General features: G+C 41.6%; 1 protein-coding gene across 20 annotated transcripts in view; it reads left to right on the forward strand.

The window, feature by feature from the left end:
- The window catches only part of RBFOX2 (RNA binding fox-1 homolog 2), a 174,997-nt gene that overhangs the window by 127,461 nt on the left and 24,201 nt on the right, over window positions 1–23,335 (forward strand). For 17 of the 20 annotated variants that reach the window (XR_012775780.1, XR_012775781.1, XR_012775782.1 and 14 more), the window contains 3 exons: window positions 9,666–9,719; window positions 18,981–19,073; window positions 21,857–21,917. Coding sequence is in view for 14 of the 20 variants with exons in the window: in XM_075501471.1 (XP_075357586.1) it covers window positions 9,666–9,719; window positions 18,981–19,073; window positions 21,857–21,917 (208 nt within the window). In the remaining 6 variants the exon portion in view is untranslated. The remainder of the gene's footprint in view (window positions 1–9,665; window positions 9,720–18,980; window positions 19,074–21,856; window positions 21,918–23,335) is intronic. The other 3 variants (XM_075501504.1, XM_075501509.1, XM_075501515.1) reach the window with 1 other exon arrangement.

Below are 23,335 nucleotides of genomic sequence, written 5' to 3' on the forward strand. Positions count from 1 at the left end.
GGAATAAATCAATAGTTGACCTTGTTCTAGCAGATAAAGAGGAGTTAATAGCTGACCTGAAATCCCACAGTTGCCTAGGTACCAGTGATTGTTATTTGTCTGTATTTACTTTGTGCAAACAGAATATGGCATCAGGCAGTAATGTAAGGAGCTTTAGAAGAGTCTGTTTCTTTGAGTTTAAACAATTGGCAGGATAACTGCCCAGGAAGATGCCTTTAAAAGGGAAGTGTTAATGGAAGCTATAAAGTATTCAACAAAATCATACTGATGGCCAAAAAGGCATGATTCCACAGTCACTGAAACTGTGTTAATAAACCACGAAGCATTCTACACATTAGGCAGGGAGGATGAAGAGGAGGAGGAAGTAAACAGCAGCAAATGTAATTGCAAACTTAGAGAAGCAGATGAGAAAGGAAGTGTGCTAATCATGGAGACATCAGTGATGTAGGTTCAGAGAAGGTGTCAATTTTTACATGCAAGGAGAGAAGATATAGGTGTAGGTATAAAATTAAGAAATAGTTGTATGTTTCTGGGAAAAAAACCAACAAATCAAAAGAAAACAAAAAAATCCCAGAAAAAAAACCAACAAAAAACCCCCAGCTTGTTGTGTTTATGATGTAACAGGAGGTATTTGTACCATATCTGGTTTTGTATATAATTTATAACAAAGGAGGATGAGACAGTGCTCACTAATATATAAAACCAGCAGATCTTGATAAGGTATGTCCGAAGATAATAGCCAAAGCAAGGAGCTCTTTTATTCATTAATGTTAATTTTTAGCCAATTCTCGTAAGCTAGGGGAGTTGCAGAAGATTGGAACACTGCCCACCAGGATTCACTATTGAAAAAATTGAAATGGGTGACCCAAAGAGCTATGAACTGATTATCCATATGTTGATCCAAGATAAAAATAATTTTGGAATGTTTTAAAACACATTGGAATCTGAAGAAATGGTTTAATATCTATTCAGTGTGACTTTGTATAAGGTAATATATGTATTTTCAGACAAATATTGTCTTGTCTATTTTGACAAGATTGTACAAAGCAATACTGATACAGTTGAACATTGCTCAACCAACTGAATTCATCCAAGTGGCCAATTTTGATTTTTAAGAAAAAGAATACTTATCTCAAACACAACACACATTAGAGGGATTAAAAACCTCTTTAAAGATAGATAACAAAAATAGTAGTTATTGGGGAGACATCAGTGATCAAGACTGTTTCTAGTGTCAGTTTCCCCAGGGATCTGTTTCAGTTGCAGTCCTGTTCAGTGTCTGTATAACAACCCATGGAGACAGTACTATTAAAACCTTGCCAGTAAGGTTTGTGGTTAAAAAACTATTTGAGGAGGAGGAAAGAGAAAGTTACTGTTAGAGAATGACTTGAAATGCCTGGTTAACTGACAATAAATCCAACAAAAATGTGTTTGATGCAGCGCAGTGCAGAGTACTGAGTATGTGGGAACTGGGCTATGCTTGTAGGAAGGAAAGCTTTCTTTGAAAAACACTGATTTGGGAAAGTACTAGTGATCGCTGAAGATAGTTGTTTCAACAATGCAAAGGAGGGTATCAGGTTGAAGGAGGGATGTGATCTTGCTCATGTTCAAAGTCGAAAAGACTGTGACTGCATAATTTTGTTCAGTCCTGAGATCAGTTTAGGACCAAAAAAATAATCTAGGGCTTGGAAGATGAGTGGCTTTTTAACTGTGTAAAGTGTTGGGTACATGATTTACTCAGCTTATTAAAGAGAGGTTGGGAGATGACAAGTCTGTTCTGTACAGGTGCTTATGCATGGATGATACCTACTAATAGTGCCTTTAGGTCTTGTTTACAGCCATAATAAGATTTTCCAGTTGGAAGCTGAGATTTAACACAATTAACCTTGAAATAAGAGAAAAATTCTTAGTCATTTAGGCTAATTTAAACAATGCAACAACTTACCAGGGAGTAGAAGAGTTGCCATCAGTGTTAAAACAAGTTAGCAACTCTTTTCAAAATCTTATTATCCAGTTTCTGAGGGACGTTCTTTGGCTAGTGTGTGTAAGGACTCTGACATGATGGTAGTAGTCTTCTCCTTAACTGCTAGTATGCTGTCCCCTTCCTTACTGGACTGTGTATGCAGAAGAAAAGCTCATGTTTTCCTCAACATGTTTCCAGTCCTTTCGGCTTTGTGCTATGGTAGTGTCTGTGCTTGTACCTCATGGCTGATAGCTTCAGTCCTTCTGTCTTAGACTTCAAGAAGCAGTTTTCCTCCCAGTATAAAACTGGCTAGGATACTCTGGTCAGTTCTGGACTTCAGAGTCAGATGGACTTCAGAGTCTCCTAGGGAAGATGGAGGCCGGGTTGGACTGCCTGCAGGAGGAAAATCCATCTGTTCCCAAGCTGAATCATGAACTGCCTCCACAAAAACAAGCAAAGTGGATCATTTTGGTAGTTCATACGGGTGTCTGTGCACTAAATCCTTCTTATCTGTTGTGAGAGCAACAGTATGAGGAGTCATAATTGACATTTCTCAGGATTTACTGTGGTGAAATGCTCTTTGCTCAAGAATCTTCAGCTATTTTTAAAAAAGGAGTTAGTGTAAGATAAAAACAAGGACTATGTTGATGACAATTGCAGATGAAGGTGGGATAGCACAGTACAGGGTGTGAGTTCTCTCAGGCTCTGGCTTCAGATGGAGACATTGCCTTTTTTAAAACATGCTCACTCCATGGCTACTACTTGTAGGCCGTTAACTGCTTCTTGTGGGGAAGATCATCAGCCCAGTTGATAAAGGGGTTTTGTGTGTTACTAGCTACAGCAGTAATAATGCATGGCTGTTTTTACATAAAGGTGACCGTTCTGTCACATTTAATAACTTCAGTTAATGAAGTTATTAATGACTTCATTTATTAAAGGTGACAGAATGGTAGCTACTTTTTTTTTAACATTGGATTTTAAGGCAGGTAATGTTGTTATCCTTTTCCTTCTCTAAGCATAATTCATATCTCTATGGCAAGGTTCTTTATGGTGTATGTTTGTGGCAGACCACTGCTTTGTATGACCCAAGCAACACAGCTCTAGGAGCTCAGATATTTTTGGAAGCTCTTGTAGCCTTCAGATCTCGGCGTCTGGGGAAACGTTTTGGCACTTTGCACTTCCTAAAATATCTCAGTGGATATAATTTCTCATCCAACTTCTTTCTGGTGTCAACAGTGCAAAACACCACCGAGAGCCTATAGTTTGAGGCTAAAGCAATAACAAGCTAGACTACAGCTCTTTCTCACCAAGAATTTGGTAGAACTTTAAGTCTGTATTTGCCAGTAAATAAATTTAAATACATAAGTAATTCATGATACAGAAGCATTGGTAATGGCAGAAAACTACTTATTAGACGTTAAGGTAAGTAGGTAGATAATACGATAGACCAAGAAGCTCTGTCCTGCAGGTGTTGATGCAGTGAGGCCTGAAGTACAGCAATAGGAAAGTTGCTGAAAGGGACTCTGCTTTCTGAGTGGACTGGACATCTGAAGGAGGAAATCATGTCTTCTGGATATCAAGATGTATTTTAGTTTTTTCATTTCCGAATAGTACTGGCCACCGATCACATGTAACAAGTCCTACGTGCCGGTATTGGAGAACAAACATTCTGACACAAGGTGGCCTCTTTGTGACGATTCGTTTCCAAGCTCTTCCTGCCATGAGAGAGAGCTCCAGCCCTGTCACAGGGCAGGACTTTGTTCCTGCTGATGTTGGTTAGAGTTAGAAGAGGCGCTGCTGTTTATACTGATGTGTTTCACCAGGGTGATTTCTGGAATTGCCTTTTGCAAAGGACTTGTGTGCTCAGTGGTGCTTGAGCATCCTGCTTTGTCTGCATGGCTACGCTGGGGACCGTGGTACTTCTGCGCAGGGGTGCTTGTGCCGCTGCAGCTGTCAGCAGCTATTGTTCTGTCTGTCTTGCTCTGCGAAAGCTACGTACTGGTGCCACAGGACATAGAAACTTCTGTAGCTGACCGTCTGGTGGAAGACAGCGATGACTGGATCACACATTTATCTAAGGTTTGTTTAGGTTTTCATATGAATTACTAGAAGAGTCTGCAGTGAGACTGGGCTGAATGTAATTTAAGAAACTGCTGTGCTGTAGCTGCATTTACTTGCATAAAAGGCCTGGATAAAATTACATGGAGTTGTCTTTTATAACCCAATTTTATATGGAGTCAGGCTACATGTCTGAGTCCTCTCAAACTGAGTTTTGAATGTATGGTGCTTTTGTGGGCATGGGTCCAAGTACCTTTTTCGTGGCAGCAGTACCAGGTTACAGTGCCTTCACACCTCTGGGGATGGCACAAGGCAGGAACAACGAGCTTGGAAGCTGGCCTGGTGTTAAGATCTCTGGAATGGTACCCTGCAGTACTGTTCACCCCCATCTCACTGTTTTGTGTGAAAATCTTTTATTTGTGAGTCAGAGGGTAACAAATGCCTGAGAAACTATGTTCCTCATCACTTTGTTTGCTGGGATGGCTGTGGTCTGTAAATCCTGTTAGAAATCTGTGCTCTTTCTGTGGCTTCCTTTTAAAGTCTGGTTTCTTAGAAAACATGTTTTGTTGGGCAACAGGTCAACCCTAATAAGGGCTTGTTGGTGCTCATTTACTGTCTGTTCAGTTAGTAAACTATGGTAGTGCTTTGGTGTTTAAATCCTTGATGCTTCCATCTTCCTGTCAGCAAAGCATACTGGTGTAGCTTGGCTGAACAGGGTTGGCTGTAGCAGGGTTGGCCCCACTATTTTGAAGAGATGTGACCCAGCTTTAGGTGAGGAAGTTCATGGACTGATAGCAGTGTAGCTCTGGCAGACCCCACGCTGCCATAACTAAGCACTGACTAATACATGCTACCTTGGACTTGGAGCCAGCTGTTCTCAGCTGAAAGTATATCCCGTGGAGCTGGGAGCTAGGGTAAGGACGCTCTCTGCAGCATGGACCTGTCCTGCATATAAAATGCTCTTGCTCACGCACCTCAAGCCTGAGGACCTGAACACAGCACAGGAGGTTAATTTCCTGGCTATTTTGAATTTCGACCATCTTTGAGAGTGGACTGTTTGGCACCTTCAAGGTTTAGGTAGTTCACTGCGCTCATCTCTTAAGTTAATTTTGTAGGGCCAGTGCAAAGCTGCTTGGGCATACGAAGTTCTCTTGTAGGGATGCGAGGTTGTTGCGTGGTGTCTCACTTTACCTTTTGTTGTTCTGTGATTTCTAGAGAATTCGCCTTGTACTCCCTGTTGTTTGCATCTTATGGGTTAAGTTATTTGTCTGGCATGTTTTGGAGCTGATTTTGAAAGCTCTAGACAGGGAGAGGAGGCAGGGCCAGCTGGAACAGAGCATACAAGAGGAGCCCTACCAAACTGTCAGTGCCTTGGAAGGGAAAAGCTTTCTGGTGCCAGATCTCTCAAATTTATTATATGTAATGTAGTTATGGCCTCTGCTGGAAAAATCTGCTCCCTTCATGTCATCTGGGTGGAAAGAAACACACAGCATGCATATACCTTTCCTTGCACAATGCCCTTGCGTCTATGTTAAGGTACATGATGTTCAAGCAAGAAAATTGGGTTCTGGTCGTAGCTGATGTCTGTTAATATCTTTATGCCTCTTAAAACTGTTATTTCCAACAGCCCCTGCTACCATTGTAGAGGAAATGATTCTCATTTACCTGCTTTACAGAAAAATAACTAAAAGCTGGTACAAGGTCACTCCAGGGAATGGAGCACTAAGATAAAACAAGATGCTATAGCTCCTATGCCATGGCATGAGTGGAAGTGTGTGTGTGTGTGTATCTATCCATCAAATGGTGTGTGCATGAGCAGTTCACGGAGGAGGCTTATTGCACAACCTGACATGTGATGGGGGATGCTGGCTTCTTTGTCACATAGTAAGCTTTTTAAGTCGGGGGGGGGGGGGGGGGGGGCATTTGAGATGTGTAGTCTTGCAGTGCCTTCTTCAGAGGCTGTGAACACTGCTGAGGATTTTTTTCCCTGGATGCTGTGCAGGGTTGTAAGTAGAAGTTCTTGGTAATCGAGTGAACAAATCAGGTCTATAAGCACAGTGATTCATGTCTTCAAGGTTAGAGATTAGAGGGTTAGTCCTCATGGATGACCTAATGGGTCTTGTTTTATTTGGCCAGACCCTCTGTCTGCTGGAAAATACAAACATGCCTGTATACGTGATTTTAAAAAATTACTATGGGGGCATTTGGTGTTGACCCTTGTATTTAGACGACCTAGCATTTTCCATACAAAAATTGTGACCTTTCACTAAGGAGTTCTTAAAACTTCCATTGTTTGCAGTAGACTGTTGACATTTGGTAGGGGAAGCACCATCGGAGAACAAAGTGCCTTTTTATGTTCCACTAAATTAGATTCAGCTTTGAAGGAGATATAAACTGTTAAAATGAACTAGTTCTTTTTTCCTGCTTTCATTCTTCAGGAAAATTCTGGCACGCTACCAAAAAAAAGTGCCTCCATTGCTGGACCTGCTGTAACCATTGCAGTAGTGAGGACAAGAGCCGTGGTGTTAGGAGCTGTCAGAGCACTGTGGCAACGGCTGCAGCAGAGTCTTGAAGAGCCCAGCGCACATCCTTCTCCTGCCTTGCAGCCATGCTGCTTTCTTCCAGGGAATTTCATGGAGCAGGCAACCCCTCCCCAGCAAACCTCAGTTTAGCAGTTAGCCCCTGTTGTCTCTGCTCCTTCTCTCCCAAGCAGGTCCTTCCCTCCTGCCTCTTCAAACACCCACAACTCCTAGGTAGAAAAGAGTGCAGTTTGCATGGGTGGATGTAGCCCATTGCAGTAGATGTCAAGCCTGTGCTCACTGCAACCGCAGGATTTGGTGATCTTAATTCTGTCATCTAGGAAACGACGTACCTCCATCATCTACAGGGCAGGGAGGCAGCCCTGCCACCTCTCATGGAGCTAGGTCAGACCACTTGCATTCAGCGTTACTGCCAGCTTTTTGTCAGCCACAAGAAATTAAACACACAAGACAGGATTTCCTGTTGGTGTGGAAACCCTGTGCGGTGAGCTCAGCTGAACGGGGCTGGCAGGCAGTGCTGGCAGTAATACCCGAGGATCCAGGCCCAGCTGGGTGTGGAGAAAGGGGAAGATGGCATGGCATAATTGTGGACCAGAAGCTGCACAGTTTGTTCTCTTTCAAGATGATTCTAATGAGGTAGAAAATGGTGATTTTTGATGGCTTTGAAGATTCTGAAAATAATTTTGGCATTTGCATTTATCGAGAGCCCGGCTGTTTCAGCGTGTGTGGCAAGACTAGGCAGCTGAGCTGATCTGGCAGGGACAGATCCTGCTCTTGGGCAGGGTGTGCTGTGTTCCACTCCCTTTTGCTTCTCAGAGCCCTAATGCTCACCTGACCCTTTGAGCCACTTCAGTAAACCGTCAAAAACTTTGTATTTTTTCCTTTTTGTTGGGCTAGTTTTTCACAGGATTGGTGAGCTGTATCAGTTTATCTACAGGTGAGAATGAAAACTGGGGCCAGCTTTAGGAAGCTGGTGAGACCAGACAAGGAAGGACAAGGGAGCAGGGACAGCCCTTCAGCAGCCGCGAGCTGTTAAATTGGTTCAGCCCCTGTTGTGTAACGACACTGAAATAGTCTACCAAGAAAGCAATCATGACTGATTTCTTTCATGGCAGTGCCCAAGCCATATGCAACAAAGACAACAAAAAGCAATCAACGGCTAATCTCCTTTATAGACAAGCCCACACCAAGCGTGGGATAGAAATAGAAAATGTATTTTAGCTGTGATTGGCACAGCAGTGGTCAAAAGAGGATCCAGCGTGGATCAAGCCTGAGCTGTTGAGATGTTGAGGTTTCAAGGAAGATGCATGTTTACATTAGCATTATTCAAACTTTGTGTAACATGGGATATTGTGAATTCAATTGTTCTTGGGATGAATAGAAGATCAAGTATTGTCCTTAAACAATAGAACAGTAAAAACAACATCTGTGAACCAACATTTGTAAAAGAATACAACTATCTCCTTTTTAAGAATGGAGAATGGAAGCAGACAGAAACTATAGCTAAAATTGTTGGAAGCATTTTGTTTGCTTAAAGACAGTTGTGGAATGATTGTTCAAGGGACTTAATAGCTTTTTATTGCTTTACATATTCAGAGCTTTTCTTCAGTCATCGTGGCTTGCTGTTGTAAATGTTCCATGTTTGCAAATCTGGCCACAAGTCTTTCAAGCAGGGCACCCACAAAATGAGCATTATACCTATTTGACTCTGAATGGAAATGTTAATTTAAAAAAAAGGCAAATAGTATATTAAGAGCACTGTGGCAAAGTGGAGAGTGTCCCAGTGCTCAGAGGCTATGTTCATCATTTTTCCTAACTGTGAAACTGTCCTTTCTTTTCCTGTTGACCCTTTCTTCATTTGCTACCACCTTTAAATCTTCTGCAAGCAGTGAGATAAAAACCATGTTGACGGAAGCTTTCATAAACAATGGGGTAGGAAAAATGCTCAGATATAATATTAATCTGAGAGCAATATGTGTCTCTAGAATGAAGACTGCTCCATATATGTGCTCCTGAATAGGAGATCTTAGACCTGTCTTTCTGGAGAGCAGACCTCCAGTTTGGAAATACAGCATCGATACTTCTAGAGGACAGAGCATTGTGGGGCTCTGTTGAAGTGGTGATGCTTTTACCTATAGGTTACTGGTTTGAATTTGGCCAGTTCAATAAAAATATTTTAATATGTTCCAAGGTGAAGGATGTGATCCATATGTGGTTCCACAGAGTGTGGTAAATCTTTCTAGCTTGTGGCTTTTGTTTCCCGTTTTTGCTCTGTGCTAAGTAGGGAGCTCTTTGAAACCAGTTGTTAAAACACTGCAGAGTAGTGGGGCCCTGCTCTCTTTGGGGCCTCCAGGCTGAGGCAGAGGTCAGAATTGTATCATACATGATAAACTTGCATGAGTTATTGATAGCCTGCTGTATGTCACAGGTTGAAGTTGAATGATATTTTTCTGAAAAACAAACTGTTGAGGGTTTCATGGTTTAAGGGTTTCATGGTTGAGGGTTCTATGGCTTTTTCAAACCATTTTCATCATTTCTGAATCTGCCATCAATTCTTTTGAAGGCTTGGAGTTTTGGAAAGTAAAGGGCAAGGGCGGGGAGGAAAAGAGATTCAGGGTTTGGAATCCCTGAGGCTGGGAGTGTTACGTGACTATCCCCTCCAGAGAAACAACATCACTGTTAAGTTTCTCTTTGTGATAGCCACTTCAGGAGGAAGATGAAATGCTGAATTACATTTGAGAAATGTTGTTAGATGTCTGAGATGAAATCATATAACCATGTCTTATATGAAATAGTAGAATGAGGGAAGAAAGAATTGTTTAGATTAAAAGGGAGAAAAGAAAAGCAACCCCAAATCCCTAAAACTCTTCTGGAGATTGTTTTTCTTCCTTTAACTTTTGTGAGAAAACCTGGGGTCTGTGACCAAGAGGATCTGCATGTCCTAACCCGAGAGAACTGGGTCACGTCACTGGGATTTTATGCCTTTGCCTGTATGCTAGAAATGGAAATATTCTCACCTCCCTTCTTGCACTAAGCCAACTCCCAAAAGGTAGGAAAAATGGATTGCCAAAAATAAATCTTTTTTTCCCCTTGTCTCTCTGCAGCAATTCGGCAAAATCCTTGATGTAGAGATAATCTTTAATGAGCGTGGCTCCAAGGTAAGTCCTGTTTCTGTACCCGCTTCTCTTGTTTTGATTGCAGAGTAAAAGGCAGTTCATTGCCTAGAGAATATACTCTGTAAAGATCAGCAGGAATTAGTGTGATGGGGGAAGGGAAAAGCTATTTTGGGGGCTGTCTCCTGTTCCCTCTGACTCCAGACTCTAAGCATGGTCATTTCTGGGCAGCATGTACCAATGCTCCTAGACACTCCTGTCCGTAACGTGGGATCAGGTTTCCCAGCCTTTTGAACAAACAGGGAGTCAGTCACTTAAGCCTTCATACCAACCCGTTCCCATTGCACTAGCAATGGGTGCCCTGTGGGGAAGGCAGAGTAAGGTAAAACAGCTTTGCGTGATGGGAGACTGTACGAACAAAGCCTAACCCGCCCACCCCCCCAACCACATTTGCGTTGCATTAAAATACTTCTATAGAAAAACTGTCATATCTCATATGTGAAAGGATTTTATTTACTCTATTTTGCAGACTTAATTGGCACTTCTGAGATACCAACCTTTCATGTTTGAGATATTTGGTGCTTAAGATGAGCATCCTCATTCCCCTTGCCCTGCCCCATGTGGACCTCTCCCCACTGAATTTGCATTCACACACCTATTTTCATCTTACAGATATATTAAGAGGGAGGTGTTGTTGAGGGTTAATGGTAATTTATTTCTCTGGAGATGAGATTTCAAATGTTGCTCAGGTCAGCTGCAGAGAGATTCAGTGATCTTTGTCCTAATTGGCAATTGGTTCTCATCACGTAACCAGTATCACCACAATGACAAATTGATGTGATTCTCTCTCTGCCCAGGAGGTTCAGCACTGGAATAGCAGGGAGTTTTGCAGGTCAGGAGCGAGGTGCATTGCCAAAGCTCTATGGGGGAAGCTTGCACAGTGCATGTCTATACTCTGCTTGACTTAATCAATGCTAAGATTCCCATTTTCAATTAAAACAAAATTTCCCTCCTCCCCCCACACACGTGTGTGCACATGTGTGCATGCACACAAGAGATTTTGAAGTTGCAATTCAGCTAAGCAGTTTCGGTTTAGTGTCTATGCCCTTCACTTGGAATTTGAGGTTCACAGTCTTAAGGTGGCCTCTTTGCTTCAACATATATTCCGGGGTATGTTCATGTTCAGAGCCCTCTGCAAATTTCCACCTGTGTTGCCCAAGATGCATTCTGAAATTCTTCAGTCTCTGTATTAGCTGGAAACCAGAAAGCGGTTGATCTGTATACAAAAGAAATGAGCGTTAGCCCTTTCCCCATCCTTTCCCCTTTGTTTGTGCTTAATACCATGGGTTTGGGTTTTCTTTTTTAATAAGACAGTCTGAACAAGTAAATGTCTATATGGCTTAGTTAGAGTTTTACTTCCCTTTGTGGATAAAAATCTATACGCTTTACCAAAACAATCAGCGATGCTGAGTTTGTAAATAGTTATTCTGCTCTCTGCTGTTCCTCTGATATTTATAGGCCAGAGCTATCTGTGAATTAGTCTTGATTTTAGTCATTTCTATTTGGCTTTGGGAATAGCCTCTGGCCTCTATCAAATCCCTACTTGTTTGGATGTAATTGCAAAAGAAAGAACAAAAATAACTGGCCTGGCAAAGTGGTGAGCTCTATCCTTCATCCCCCACTGCCTGTGCTTTCCAGAACAGTGTTTTCCTCTCCACACGTGAACTTTACTCTCTCTCTCTCATCCATACAGCCCTGTATTAAACACCCACGGCTGCCCTTTCCCTTCTAGGTAACACTAATGTTGGAGGCTTTCTGTGAAGACTTGATTTATGACTATGAAAAGTACCTTCTTGTGCACTTGTTAAAGCCCAAGGCTTCTGGTTTTCAGTTAAAACAAAAATTATTGCTGAAGAGTTCCTTGACGAATTTTATCCTGAACCCTTAATACATATATGAAAAAAGAAAGTGATCCAAAGAGATGTTCTTCCAGTCCTTGACCATGCGGTTTTCTACTGCTTTTTTGTCGTCTTACAGCAAAAAGCAGTTGCAAAACTGAGAGCCTGTATGAGGGGTGGGGCAGAATCTGAACAGAATGAGAAAACACTCAAAGAGCAATTTGTGGTATCTTTGCATCCTTCTCTACCCAAAATAATTGCTGTTTTAAAAAGAATGCAAGATTATTCCTGCTTAGCATGAAAATGGGAGGCCCCAGTGTTTGAGTGGGGTGTAGCTGCACGAAGCACCTGGTATTCACATAATAATGGAAAAACAACAGTTTGGTGATCTGATGGTGAAGCAAAGGAAATGGATCTTTCTGGAGGGCACTCACTCACTCTTGGGTTCTTCCTCCACCTTAGGAAAAAAAAAATCTGAATGCATTTTCCTGCCCTGTGGTTTCCATTCTAATCTAATGATATGAAACCTCTCTCTCTTCTTCTCCTCTTCCTCTCTCTTGGGAATCCAAAAGCAGATGCTCCTGCTGCCTGCCTTGTGCTGTGTTCTCAATGCTCCCTTCCCTTCCCCGGGTTCCTAAGGGTTGTAGAGTTTTGTGTATATGTTTTGTAAATATTTAAAAGGTACAGTGATAAATCCCAAACTGCCCTGGGTTCGCCCCTGCCCAGTGTATGATGGGGTTGAGCAGCGCTTTGTCCCTGCCAAGCTGTGGCAGGAGATCTCTGCTGGGATCGCTCTAGTCCTGGTTGATAGGAGGGACTGGAGGAAGCGTGTGGGTTGCATTCTTCCTTTTGAATCCACCTGAGATGACCAGGCAGTTTTCTTCAGCAGCTGGGGGAACTATATCAAACTGGCTGCATCTTCAGGATCTCTGTGTATTTAGGAAGTCTGGTGAACAAAGAGAGAGCAGGGTGTGTCCATCACAGCCACCTCGCACCTCAGGTTCTTGGATTTGGCTTAGGAAATGTTATTTGTTGACTTTCTGTATCACAGCAGAGTAGGAGGCAGTTAATAATTAGTTTTGCTGATTTTTCTCTCAAAGCAATGTGAGTTCTTGTTTCCTAACTCAATTTCTGCCCAGATTCAATCTGTTTAGTAGGATTATATGGGCCCTGGTAGACTTCACACTGATACTGCTTTACTGCATATGAGAAACAAGATACAAACTTTAAACATCCCTTGAATTTCATTTTGTTTTATTCTTGTTTAATAGAATGACATCAGTCTTCCCTTGACGTGTTTGGGGTTTTTGCTTGCTTCCAGGAAACTAGCTGTTTGTTTCATTTGTCCTGTTTACCATTACATTTCTAGTTCTGACCTGTATTAAGTGCCTTTAAATAGCATTCTGCTCATGGTTGCAGTTTACCATGCACTTCACTGAACCATGAATAAAACACCTCCAGAGGAAGTCGAGAGAGAGAGGATTCCTGCTCCTTTTGTTAGTGGAGATGCATCCTTTAGATGCATATTTTGGCACTGTTGTGCTGAACCGAACAAGTGGACATATTTGCAGAATTAATGCGGTCTGCCTGCATAACAAGTACCCTGTGGCATTTGTAAAGCTGCAGGGGAAGGGAATCCAAGCTCCTTGCTCATCAGCTGCGTACCGTGTGGCATTCCAAGATGTGCCCTCGATGACATTTAGAGACCAAGAGTGCGTAAGCACACAGCAAAATCTTGGCTGAAGAAGGAGCATTTTTTTTAGATTTTTAAATAGTAAGAGTTCATACTAGTGCATATTGCAAGCTCATGGTTTCAGGATAGCGTAAGTTTATGTTCCTCACTGCCTTCCACTTGAGAGACCCAGATCTCCAAGTTCTTGTATAGGACTGAAGTGTCTAGAAGCACTTCATATTTAATTAAAAAATTGGTAGTATAGTAGCTTACATCTTGTCTTCACAAAGAAATTGCATCTGTGGTGATGGAGTTCTGTAAGTAAACCTGTGCTAACTAAAAACTTGTGCAGAAAGCTGTGTGGAAACACATAGGGGTTTTTTATGTTTGCAGTTAACTGTAGGTGAAGATAAAAATATGAATTTAGGTTGTGATAGCTGTGCCTAAAAGACTGTACGTTTGCACGTGCATTTGTTTCTTCTTTGAATGGATTTAGGTGCTTTGAGTTGAGCCACTCTTGTTCTGGGCTTAGTTTCCACTCAGTGAAATAGATAAAACCCATTGTTACATAAAATAAATTAGAGGTCTTGTTTTCATTTTAATTCTATTTTTATAATTTTTGTTCAGATGTCATCAGTTGAGCCAGAAATACAAATAGTGTTATTAATACAAAGGCTTATTAACAAATTAAGTACCAGTGACGAGCATCACTTTCTCAGGTCACCAAATCCCTTTATAATGCCAATGGCATGAAGGAGACGTGACCTGTGTCACTTTATCCTAGTTCAGTGAAGTACAGTTTTATGCCTTCAACTCTGTGATACTAAACTAACGAGTTAAATTAGTCCATACACTCAACTGGTTTATTTAAGGCTGAAGTTGATGGCTTGATAGTAGAAGCTGATTTACTGCTCCTGTGGGAGCGTCTTCCCAATAGTGCTCGTTTCACTGTGTAGGGAGTTGAATCCAGGGTGCTAAATTAGCAAAAAACTGATGCAGCAGGGAGAGAGAGGAATGATCTTGTCCACAGTAATATCCACGATTGAGCGAGGGGAAGGAGGAGGAGCACGCAACCGGGGACAACACGGGGCCGTGAAGCCCTTAACCCGAGTTGGCTGGAGCTGGTCTGAAGCCCCAAGCTGTCGCTGAGCAGCAGTGCTGGCTGGGCTCCCGCCGTTCACTCCCGGCCTCTGCCCCCTCCTTGGTTTTGCAGGAGGGATTGGCAGCGGAGCAACACAACAAGCTGGACTGAGGAAATGATCCAGCTTAAAAATGGCCCTGCAGGTTTTTTTGAAGATAAGTTTATGGCTTTTTAGCCAGATTAATTCCTGCATCTGGTTCACCAGATTGCACAGGTACATGGGCAGGTGCTTTATGCGTATGTGTCTTAATGCACTCAAAGCGTGGCACGGGGGCAGGGATGAGCTGGAAGAGCTGCTGAAATGGTGGCAGCTAGGTTTATGCCGATTCCCTCACCAATTTAAAGTGTGCGTTTGTGTCTGTAACTCCAATAATGCATTTCTGAATTTTGTGCTGTTTCTGTCAGTGCATTCAGTCCTGCTCATCTCAGGTGGATTATAGCTGAAACCCTCCTACTCTCTCCAAATGCCTTGGAAACAGGTAGCCTAAACTGCTGTCTCCTTGGCCATTTTTTCAGGCTCCTAAAAGTTTGTTTATTATGGAAATAAGGAGAGGGGGGAAAAAAAAGAAAAAGAAAAAACTTGATTAAAAATGAGCACAGCAGCAGATGATGGCAGGGCCGGTTGCTGGCTGCATGCTCCAGTGGTACAAGGCAAAGATGCTGCTGCTGAGGTGACTGGTCTAAACTCCATGACAAACAAAGGGTTAACAATGCATGGATTTCAAGGGGCTCTGTTTAGTTTCCTTTAGTTTTATTTTCTTTTTTTTTTTATTTTACTTTATTTTATTTTTTTGTTGTTTTTTGTTTAATTTCTGTGTTCTGGCCACACCCAGGAGAACCGTCTGCTTTTGATTTCTCCCTTTACGGTTACATGGTAAATTTTCTTTCTCATTCTTCAGAGATGGAAACGTTCAAATACTATATATATATACATTTATTATTTTTTTTCACTGCTCATCATGTTGCTTGTTATTTATTGCAGAGTCTGAGGCCAGACTAAAAGGGTGGCAGTTACTCGGTCTCTTCAGGCCCTTTGAATAAACCTTTGGGTAAAGAGGGGTTAGTCTGGCACTGCAAATTACTCACCAGTCCTAAAAATGTTTGCTGGGGTCATTTAGTGTTCTCTGGGTACACTGAGGCTTAAACTTATTTTCTGCTTGGGAGATGTTCCTGGCAGCTGCTGGTGGAAAGGAATTGTTGAAAATTTCAGCCTTGTTATCATAACAGCCTTATTAAACCCAAGCTCTTTGTATAATCTAAATTTTAGAAACCTTAAGTCTTTTTTTTTTTTTTTTTTTTTTTTTACCCAGGATTGTATCTTCCCTTCTTCTGGCTCCATACCTACTACTATGGAGCTAACCAGTACCTGCTATAAAGCTAATCTAGTAAATATTGGACATCTGCCACCTCTTTTTTTTCCCTTTTTTTTTTTCTTTTTTTTTTCCCCAAGGGCAAGCCAACCTTGGGAGGGAAGACTGAGAATTGTTTGTTGTATATGTATTTGGGTACAAATTAATCCCTATTCTTTACAGGTCATCTGTGAGAAGGAATTAAAATTATATGTATGTGCTTTTTTTTCTCTCCCACATCAAAGATATGTATATATAATTGCTAGTTTTTAAACTTAGAAATAACAAAAATGTCAAGCGTGGCTCACCTATTTTTCCTGATGAAAATTTGAATGTATAAGCAATGCATTAAGACAACAAACCAATGTGGCACAAATACTGACTCTGCCATAGTCAACTACGTAAAGCATTAATTCAACATTGACATTAAATGGTTCTCAACAAAGAGAGTTGCACAAGCTAAGGACTGAACTGTCAATAAAACAAAAATCGTGGTTAATTAGTTATGTTGTTCAGAATCGGATTAATTCTGTTTTAATTCACATTGTTAATTATTTTCATATAGTCTACATGTGGATTGTACCCTACCTTGAGTTAACTTACTAAAAATAGTGAAAATTCCTAATCAGTTTAAAGATATTTAATGATAATGTAGTTTTTAAAATCCCATACAGACTTCACTAATTGCAAACAAATGTGAATTAAAATAGTCTTAGTTTGGTTGTAGCCTGCACAGATTGATGTCTAAAAAATTACCTTCCCTCTGCTCTCCAGCTTTCAGTTCACATCATCACTGAAGACATAAATTTCTTTTGGTCTCCACAGGCTTGACTAGAACAAAGAGAAATTTTAATGTAAAAGGAGAAGAGGAAAATAGAGATTCCTATTGCAGTCTTTACCTCCCCTCCTTCCCCCAACCTTTTAAAGATGTTTTTTTCCCATTATATAGAACCAGAGGGAAAGGTGTTGCTCTTTTTCTCAGTCTTGCCTTTCTCTTTAGGGGTTCTTTGAAGCAGACACGATACCCTGTCCCTTCATAATCAGCTTTGTTATTACACCCCCCGCGCTCCCTCTGGTTCCCTGCAACATATTTGAGAGTTACACGTGGTTGGGCTGTTTTATTAGCCCCGCTCTCTTATAGCCCCAATTTTAATTCATTTAAACAGAAAACTTTTATGCTGTTCTGAAAAAGGCATCAGTTTGTTATTTATATAGCTTTTTTTTAATAGCTGGAGAAGTGAAATTATCTGAAGCTTTAGATTATTGGATTGGAGCCCAAAGGAGCGCTCTCGTTGATCTCAACATTGCAGTACTTGGCTAAGTTCTTTTATTATTGCTGTTCAGGGGAAAAAGAGAAAAAAACCAAAACCTGCATTCTACAAATGTGTAACAGTTTTGTGCTGGAAACCTAGCTGTGGATGATAAAGGCCAGCATGTGCAAATGGCTTGGGCTTTTTAAGATTACTATTGTAAAGACCTTTAAAAAGCACTTGAAGAATGATGGCTTGCTTGTGTATTGTTGCTAACAGTGCTTAGAAATCAAGATGCCTTTTTTTTTTTTGGAGGGGGGGGGTCCAGTCCATATGTATCGACCCCGAGCTGCACAGAGGGGGCTGTGAGGCTAGCATGTAATTTCCCTGACAAGGCATAGCTGTAGACCACTCACATCACCTCGCTCTGCAGTTAATGTCAGGAGTTTCCATTGCATGAAATGCAAGCTTTGTTCTTCCTGCTCCTGAGGGTGTTGGAGCCAGCAGAGATATTACTCTCTGTACATTAAACCGGTATTTGCTTTATACCAAGCTCCAGGAGCTAGTTACTCCTGTTCTTAAGATACCCTGAAAGCAGAATGCAACAAAGTTTTTTTTTGTTTGGACCCACTCTCTGTAATGGCATGAAGAATATCTCATCACAGTTATCTGTAGTAAGATACCATTTGTTACTAGTTAAAATCCTAATTCACTTGGTCACATTGGCTCTGTTTTAATGTCAGTGCACTCATCTCTGTGGAAGGAAGCATGATCTCTTACCCTGCCACATTATGCGACTGCATAATCTGTATATGTGACTGCAAAAAGAGTTGGCAGCAGCATGAGCATGTAGGACAGGCATGTTGCATGTGCCTTCATGGATGCGGTAAACCTAAATTCGTCCCCCTAAAGGGACATTTTAGTAGTCCTTGAGCCTTTGTGGTTGCTCCAAGCAGGGCACACCAGTTTTTCTCAAACTTCATGGTCTAACTAGGCAGAGATTTGTTGCTATCCACGGCGCAGAGGTTGCCATCTCAGAACGAAGCCAAGTAAGATGGGTAGCAGGGTCGGAGGGAGGTAGCAGTGGGTCAGCAGCATCAGACAAAGCCTGCCTGTACTGATGAATCAGTATGTAGGTGTTTAGACTTACACTCAAGTCCAACACAGTACTTATAGATAGGAAGATTTGGAAACTAGAATATGTGATACTCTAAATCTTCATGTTAAGTAATGTTTGTTTGATGGTGCCACCTAGAAGCCCTGCTTACTTTCAGGGCCCCATGCGTTATTAGGGAAGTCACAGGCATAGGAGTAGACATGAACTGTGCCCTGAAGAGCTTACAAGGGATGCTTTACAAACAGCCCTTCCTCTCAACAGTTTTCTAAGGTAGGTAATTATTATTGTCTCCATTTTACAGGTGGGAAAAGCAGGGTTCAGTGTTTGATTTGCCCAAAGCTTCGCAGAATTCCTGGTGCCAGGCGTGAACTCAGATCGCTGCTCGCTCTTGTAGCAGTTTCTCAAGAGAAAGAAGTGCTGCTCAGTGTCGATGTCCTGTACTATGTCTGGGGTGGGCGGGGGTCCTGCAAAGCATGCGTGTTAATTAGTAGAGGGGAGGGAAGGCCTGCTTGGGCTTGACCAGCTTGCCTATGTCGGAGCAGGGTTTAGTGTTTTTAAACAAACAAACAAAAGAAAAAAAAATTGTGTCGAGTAACTTTGTACTTCTTTTTTGGTCTGGCCTCAATTGCTTTTATGTTTTCTTTTTTTTTTTAATTACTCTTATTATTCTTATTATGATTACAGTTCCTTTATTTTATCAAATTTAATTTCTTTCATTTATGAAACATGCATGAACCAACAATGTGACTCTAGGAGGTTATTGCTGAGTTGTGCTGATGTCGATTTCATACTGTGATATTTTTTCTCTATTTACCTAGAGATCAGTATTTCAATATATAACGATGTGCATGTTTTCCCCCCTTCTCCCGCTGCATGCAGGGATTCGGGTTCGTAACTTTCGAGAATAGTGCTGATGCAGACAGGGCCAGGGAGAAATTACACGGCACCGTGGTAGAGGGCCGTAAAATCGAGGTGCATGTCTTCAGTAATTCAATTTCTTCTTTATATTTATTCTTTTGATTTCTTTTTGTGTCTTGCCTCACTTATTTCACATTTGGATCCCAGTCTTGTGTGTGCGTGTGTGTTTGTGTCTGTCCTTCACTTCCCTGCACTGAAATGTATAAAAGTTTACACCCCTTACAGAATATTTTTATTGTTGTTTTGGGTATTTTTTTCTTTTCTTTCTTCTTTTATTAAGTTTTTTTCCCACCCACTCCAAATTTTTGCCCTTCTGCTGTCTTGATTTTTCCTTTGCTTCAGTTTGCGAGGCTCCGATTTCCTGTTACCAGGCCTGAACAAAACTAACTGAAAGAGTACTGTCCGACTTCTAACTCTGTGTCCAAAAAAGAAAGCAGGGGGCCAGCCAGTATCCTCTCTTTCCTCCGAGGCCAGTTCTCCTCCATGCAAGTGTGAGATGATGCCTATGGTGGGAGGGGAGGAGAGGCACGGGGCAGAAGCCCTGAGTGGGCTGTGCTATACACACCGCTGGTTTCTTGACCTGCCCATGGTCAAGAGTCAATTCGGTGAAGGATAATTCTTAAAGTTTGTAGCTCTCACCACAGGGGAGTGAAGGGTTAACGTTGGCTGGCCAACATGGCCATATATTGGGCATGCCTGGTGTTGACCAGTTTGGTGTTCCACTGTGTTGGAGGCTAACTGGCCTCTTCCCTCTCTCCCTCTTTCTTTAAAAAAAAAAAAAAAAAAAAAAAAAAAAAAAAGTACAAATATTAAAACAAAAAAGCCACCGTTTTTGAGTAAGATGTCTGCATATTTTGCTTTTTTTTTTGTTTTGTTTTTTTATTTCCCTTTTCAATGGTTTAGCGTTTAGGGCCCTTCACTTGACTCACTCTTTCCATGGTAACTATACACAATGCTGGCGATGGTACGAGTTGGCGGTAAGTGAAACAAAAGCACTAGAGAAGAAGCTTTTTTTTTTTTTTTTAATTTTTCTTAAAATTACAAAAAAACGAAATTAAATAAGAAAGAAAAAATCCATCTGCCATCTCACATTAACACTACGAAATGTGATTTGACTTGTTGTCCCCACCCACCTCCTTCCCCCTTCTCCCCCTTTTATTTTCAATGCTGTTGAGTAATGCCGCCTGGACTTTGGATGTACATATCGTTTTGTAGCAGTCTGAGCTGTTTGATTACTGACTTCATGGTGATTTCCCCTTGCACATCTTACTCAGAGTTACTGAACTCCAGTTTGGCTGGTTTTTATTAATGCACCCATTCCCTCTTCTCTCTCCCCTGCCCCTTTCTGCTGCTCTCTCTTTCTGAGACCTGTTTGTAGCTGTTACTGTTTGTTTTCTCTCTTTTTCTTTCTCTCTCTCTCCCCCCCCCCCCGGTTTATTTCTTTACTTGGTTAAATGCAGCTATTGGTCTCTTTGCTGACTGGTGGTTTCTGATCGGTTCTGGCAATTTTTCCTTTAAGTGCTTGTGTTGCACTTTGCTGTAGCAGCTGATTTCAGGCACTCGCTCCATCTTAATGATTGTCTGTGAGACCCTATCTCCTCCCTCCTCCCCTCCCCTCCCCACCCTCTGAATCAATTGTGGGTTGGTTTTTTTTTTTTCCTTTCTTTTATCTGTGTGTGTTTAACTGCATGCTCTCAGTCTCATCATTGTTGTTTCCCATTCTTTCTTTTTAAATGTGTAATGTTTCTATTGTTTTGGGGCTGAAACGAGAGTAAATGTAGCTCCAGACTCTCCATCCTGCATACGCTCACCATCCGTGAGTCTCAAGGGCCTGAGGCAGCTTTTATTTTTATATCCTTTTTTTTTTTCTTCGTCTTCACCCTGGCCTCAATTCCCATTTGGCATGGGTTTTGATAAATTATTGATACTGTATAAAGACTTCACCCTCCTTGCAAGAACTTTGAGGCTGTCTGACATGGGGCTGCAGTAACTTGGCTTCCAAACTGGTCCATCTTTTCTTTATCAGCACCATCTCTGTGGTAACACCCCACTTGCTTGAGCAATCAAACCGCTTGGAACTGTGCAGAGCTCTGTAAAGAGGGTGGAGGGCACAATAAAACAAAAAAAAGACCCAGATCTACTGCTATGTATTTCTTCTTTTTACCCCATGGGATTTGTGACAAGGAAAAAATAATCTGGAAAAAGATTTGAAAATGATGGGGAGGAAATCGGTGAACGTAGACTGTCCAAATGCTTGGTGGCGTTCCAGAAATCTCCTCAAGCCTTGGGAGTTCAAATCTAAAGCTGATGGACTCCAGGCTAGCTTTTTCTATCTAAAAAGTATCCCTACCAGTGACCTGCTGGGCCCCAGTCCCAATGGTGAGCTTGAGAAACAGTCAGCTTGTGCATCACCTGGTTCAGTTCCCCTGCCCTGGGATGCAGAAGTTATTCCTGCCTGTTGAACAGAACCTGGACAAAACCTCCAAAGTTTTGCCCTTCGATCAATGAGCTGAAAATAAGCACGCACCAAGGGCTGGCAGGGCAGTGGAGAATCTGCAGTTTACTCTCGTTGGCCTTTTGTTTAATGCATAATTTTAAAGTGCCACATTTAGCCGTAACTTTTATAATTAAATGGCAACTGTTAAAAGTAATTTAAAGATTGCATTCTTGTAAAATTAATTGTTTGGGTTTTGTTTGGTTTTTGGGTTTGGTTGGTTTTTTTTTTTTTTTTTTGCTCAGAGAAGTATAGTGTGTGTGGTATCTGAGAGTTTTCCATCGTTTTCCCTAACATCCTATGCTTCCTTCCCTCTCCTCCCCCTCCCCTTTCTTACTTTTAGGTTAACAACGCCACAGCGCGAGTGATGACCAATAAGAAGATGGTCACACCTTACGCAAATGGTAAGAGAGACTGTACTAATGATGAGCTGAAAGGTTTGAAGGAAGACAAAAGCTTCCTGGTGAGGGAAAAGTCATGGCCTCTCCTCTGGACCAAAAAAAAAACAACCCCAAAGAAACCAACAAAAACCCCACAAACCCTAATTTATAGTGTTATTCTTCAGTATAATTCCTAAATATTTATGGAGGAATACCATGTTACAGATGGGGAAGCGGGGACAGAGGAGTAGGGACATGCCCAGTGTGGCCAAGCTAGGAAAAGAAGCCAAGGACTGATGGGTTTCCTGCCACTACTGCAAGATGATGCTGTACAGTGGGATGTGCAGTACTCCTGAGTCTCATTGCCATCATGTAGATACCTAAATATGTATGCAGAAGCATAACTTATGATACATAATTGGATATATCTCAGTTTAGGTTCTAACTGTAAAAGTACAGCTGTCCCCAGGCAGCCAGGAAAACAGAGGCACTGCGCTGCTTGTTTGCTCACTTTTTGTTACAGGCTGTGCCTGTGTTCAGTCATTTTCCAGTGAACCTGAATAGAGAAAGACCAAGTTGTTTGGGTAATGAAGAATCCTGTTTCATCAGGATATCTTGGTTCTTCTGTTTGTGCAGTAATTTTACTGCATAGGCAAATATAGCATAAAAAGTCGTTCTTCTCCTGACAGAACTGAATGCTGCTTTGATACAGATTTTGAATCTGAGTCTTTGTCCTGAAACAGGCAGAAAAATTCTTTTTGGTCTGAAGATGTTCCTGAACAGCTTCAACAAGGCAGGAAGCAGCATATAGGTAGTTGCTAGTGTAAGAATCCGTTTTGATTACAACGTAAGATCAGAAGTCAGAAGATACGAATTTTATTTGTGACTCTGCTACTGACTTTTTGTGTGGCTCTTGGCAAATAAATCTTTTTTTGGTTACAGAGCTGGAGAAATGGGCAGGCAGAAAGGCTGGGATTCTGAGTCTCAGTGTCTGAAAGGAACCAGGAGATTCTATAGTAAAAGGCTATGCAGCCATGTTATGTTGTCCTGAAAACAAAGGCAGAAAATGCATGTGACTATTTGGTAACAAAACTTGGCTTACTTGTTAAACCCTGATAACAGGCAGGAATATTTTGCTTTTGCAGCCAGCAATTTAAAGCCAGCTGTAAAGCTACGCAAAGGTATTTAGTATTAGGCTAGGCTTAAGGCATACTGATGAGTGGTCGTATGACTGTTACTAAATTTGAGGGTTGATCCCAGTCCTCTCATTGCCACCACTCACTTGTGTATTTTGCTGTCAAGGTGGGCAGCGCAGCGGCAGCGTGCCCAGTCTTGCCGAGGGAGTGTAAATTGCATCTCTTGTTGATACTCTGCCAGCAGATGAAGGGGTGGTGTTGATGGGCTGCAGTTCACAAAGTTGTTCATATGGTTTCTAGGCTGGT

The sequence above is a fragment of the Mycteria americana genome, chromosome 1 (assembly GCF_035582795.1).
Source record: "Mycteria americana isolate JAX WOST 10 ecotype Jacksonville Zoo and Gardens chromosome 1, USCA_MyAme_1.0, whole genome shotgun sequence".
Lineage (NCBI taxonomy): Eukaryota > Metazoa > Chordata > Aves > Ciconiiformes > Ciconiidae > Mycteria > Mycteria americana.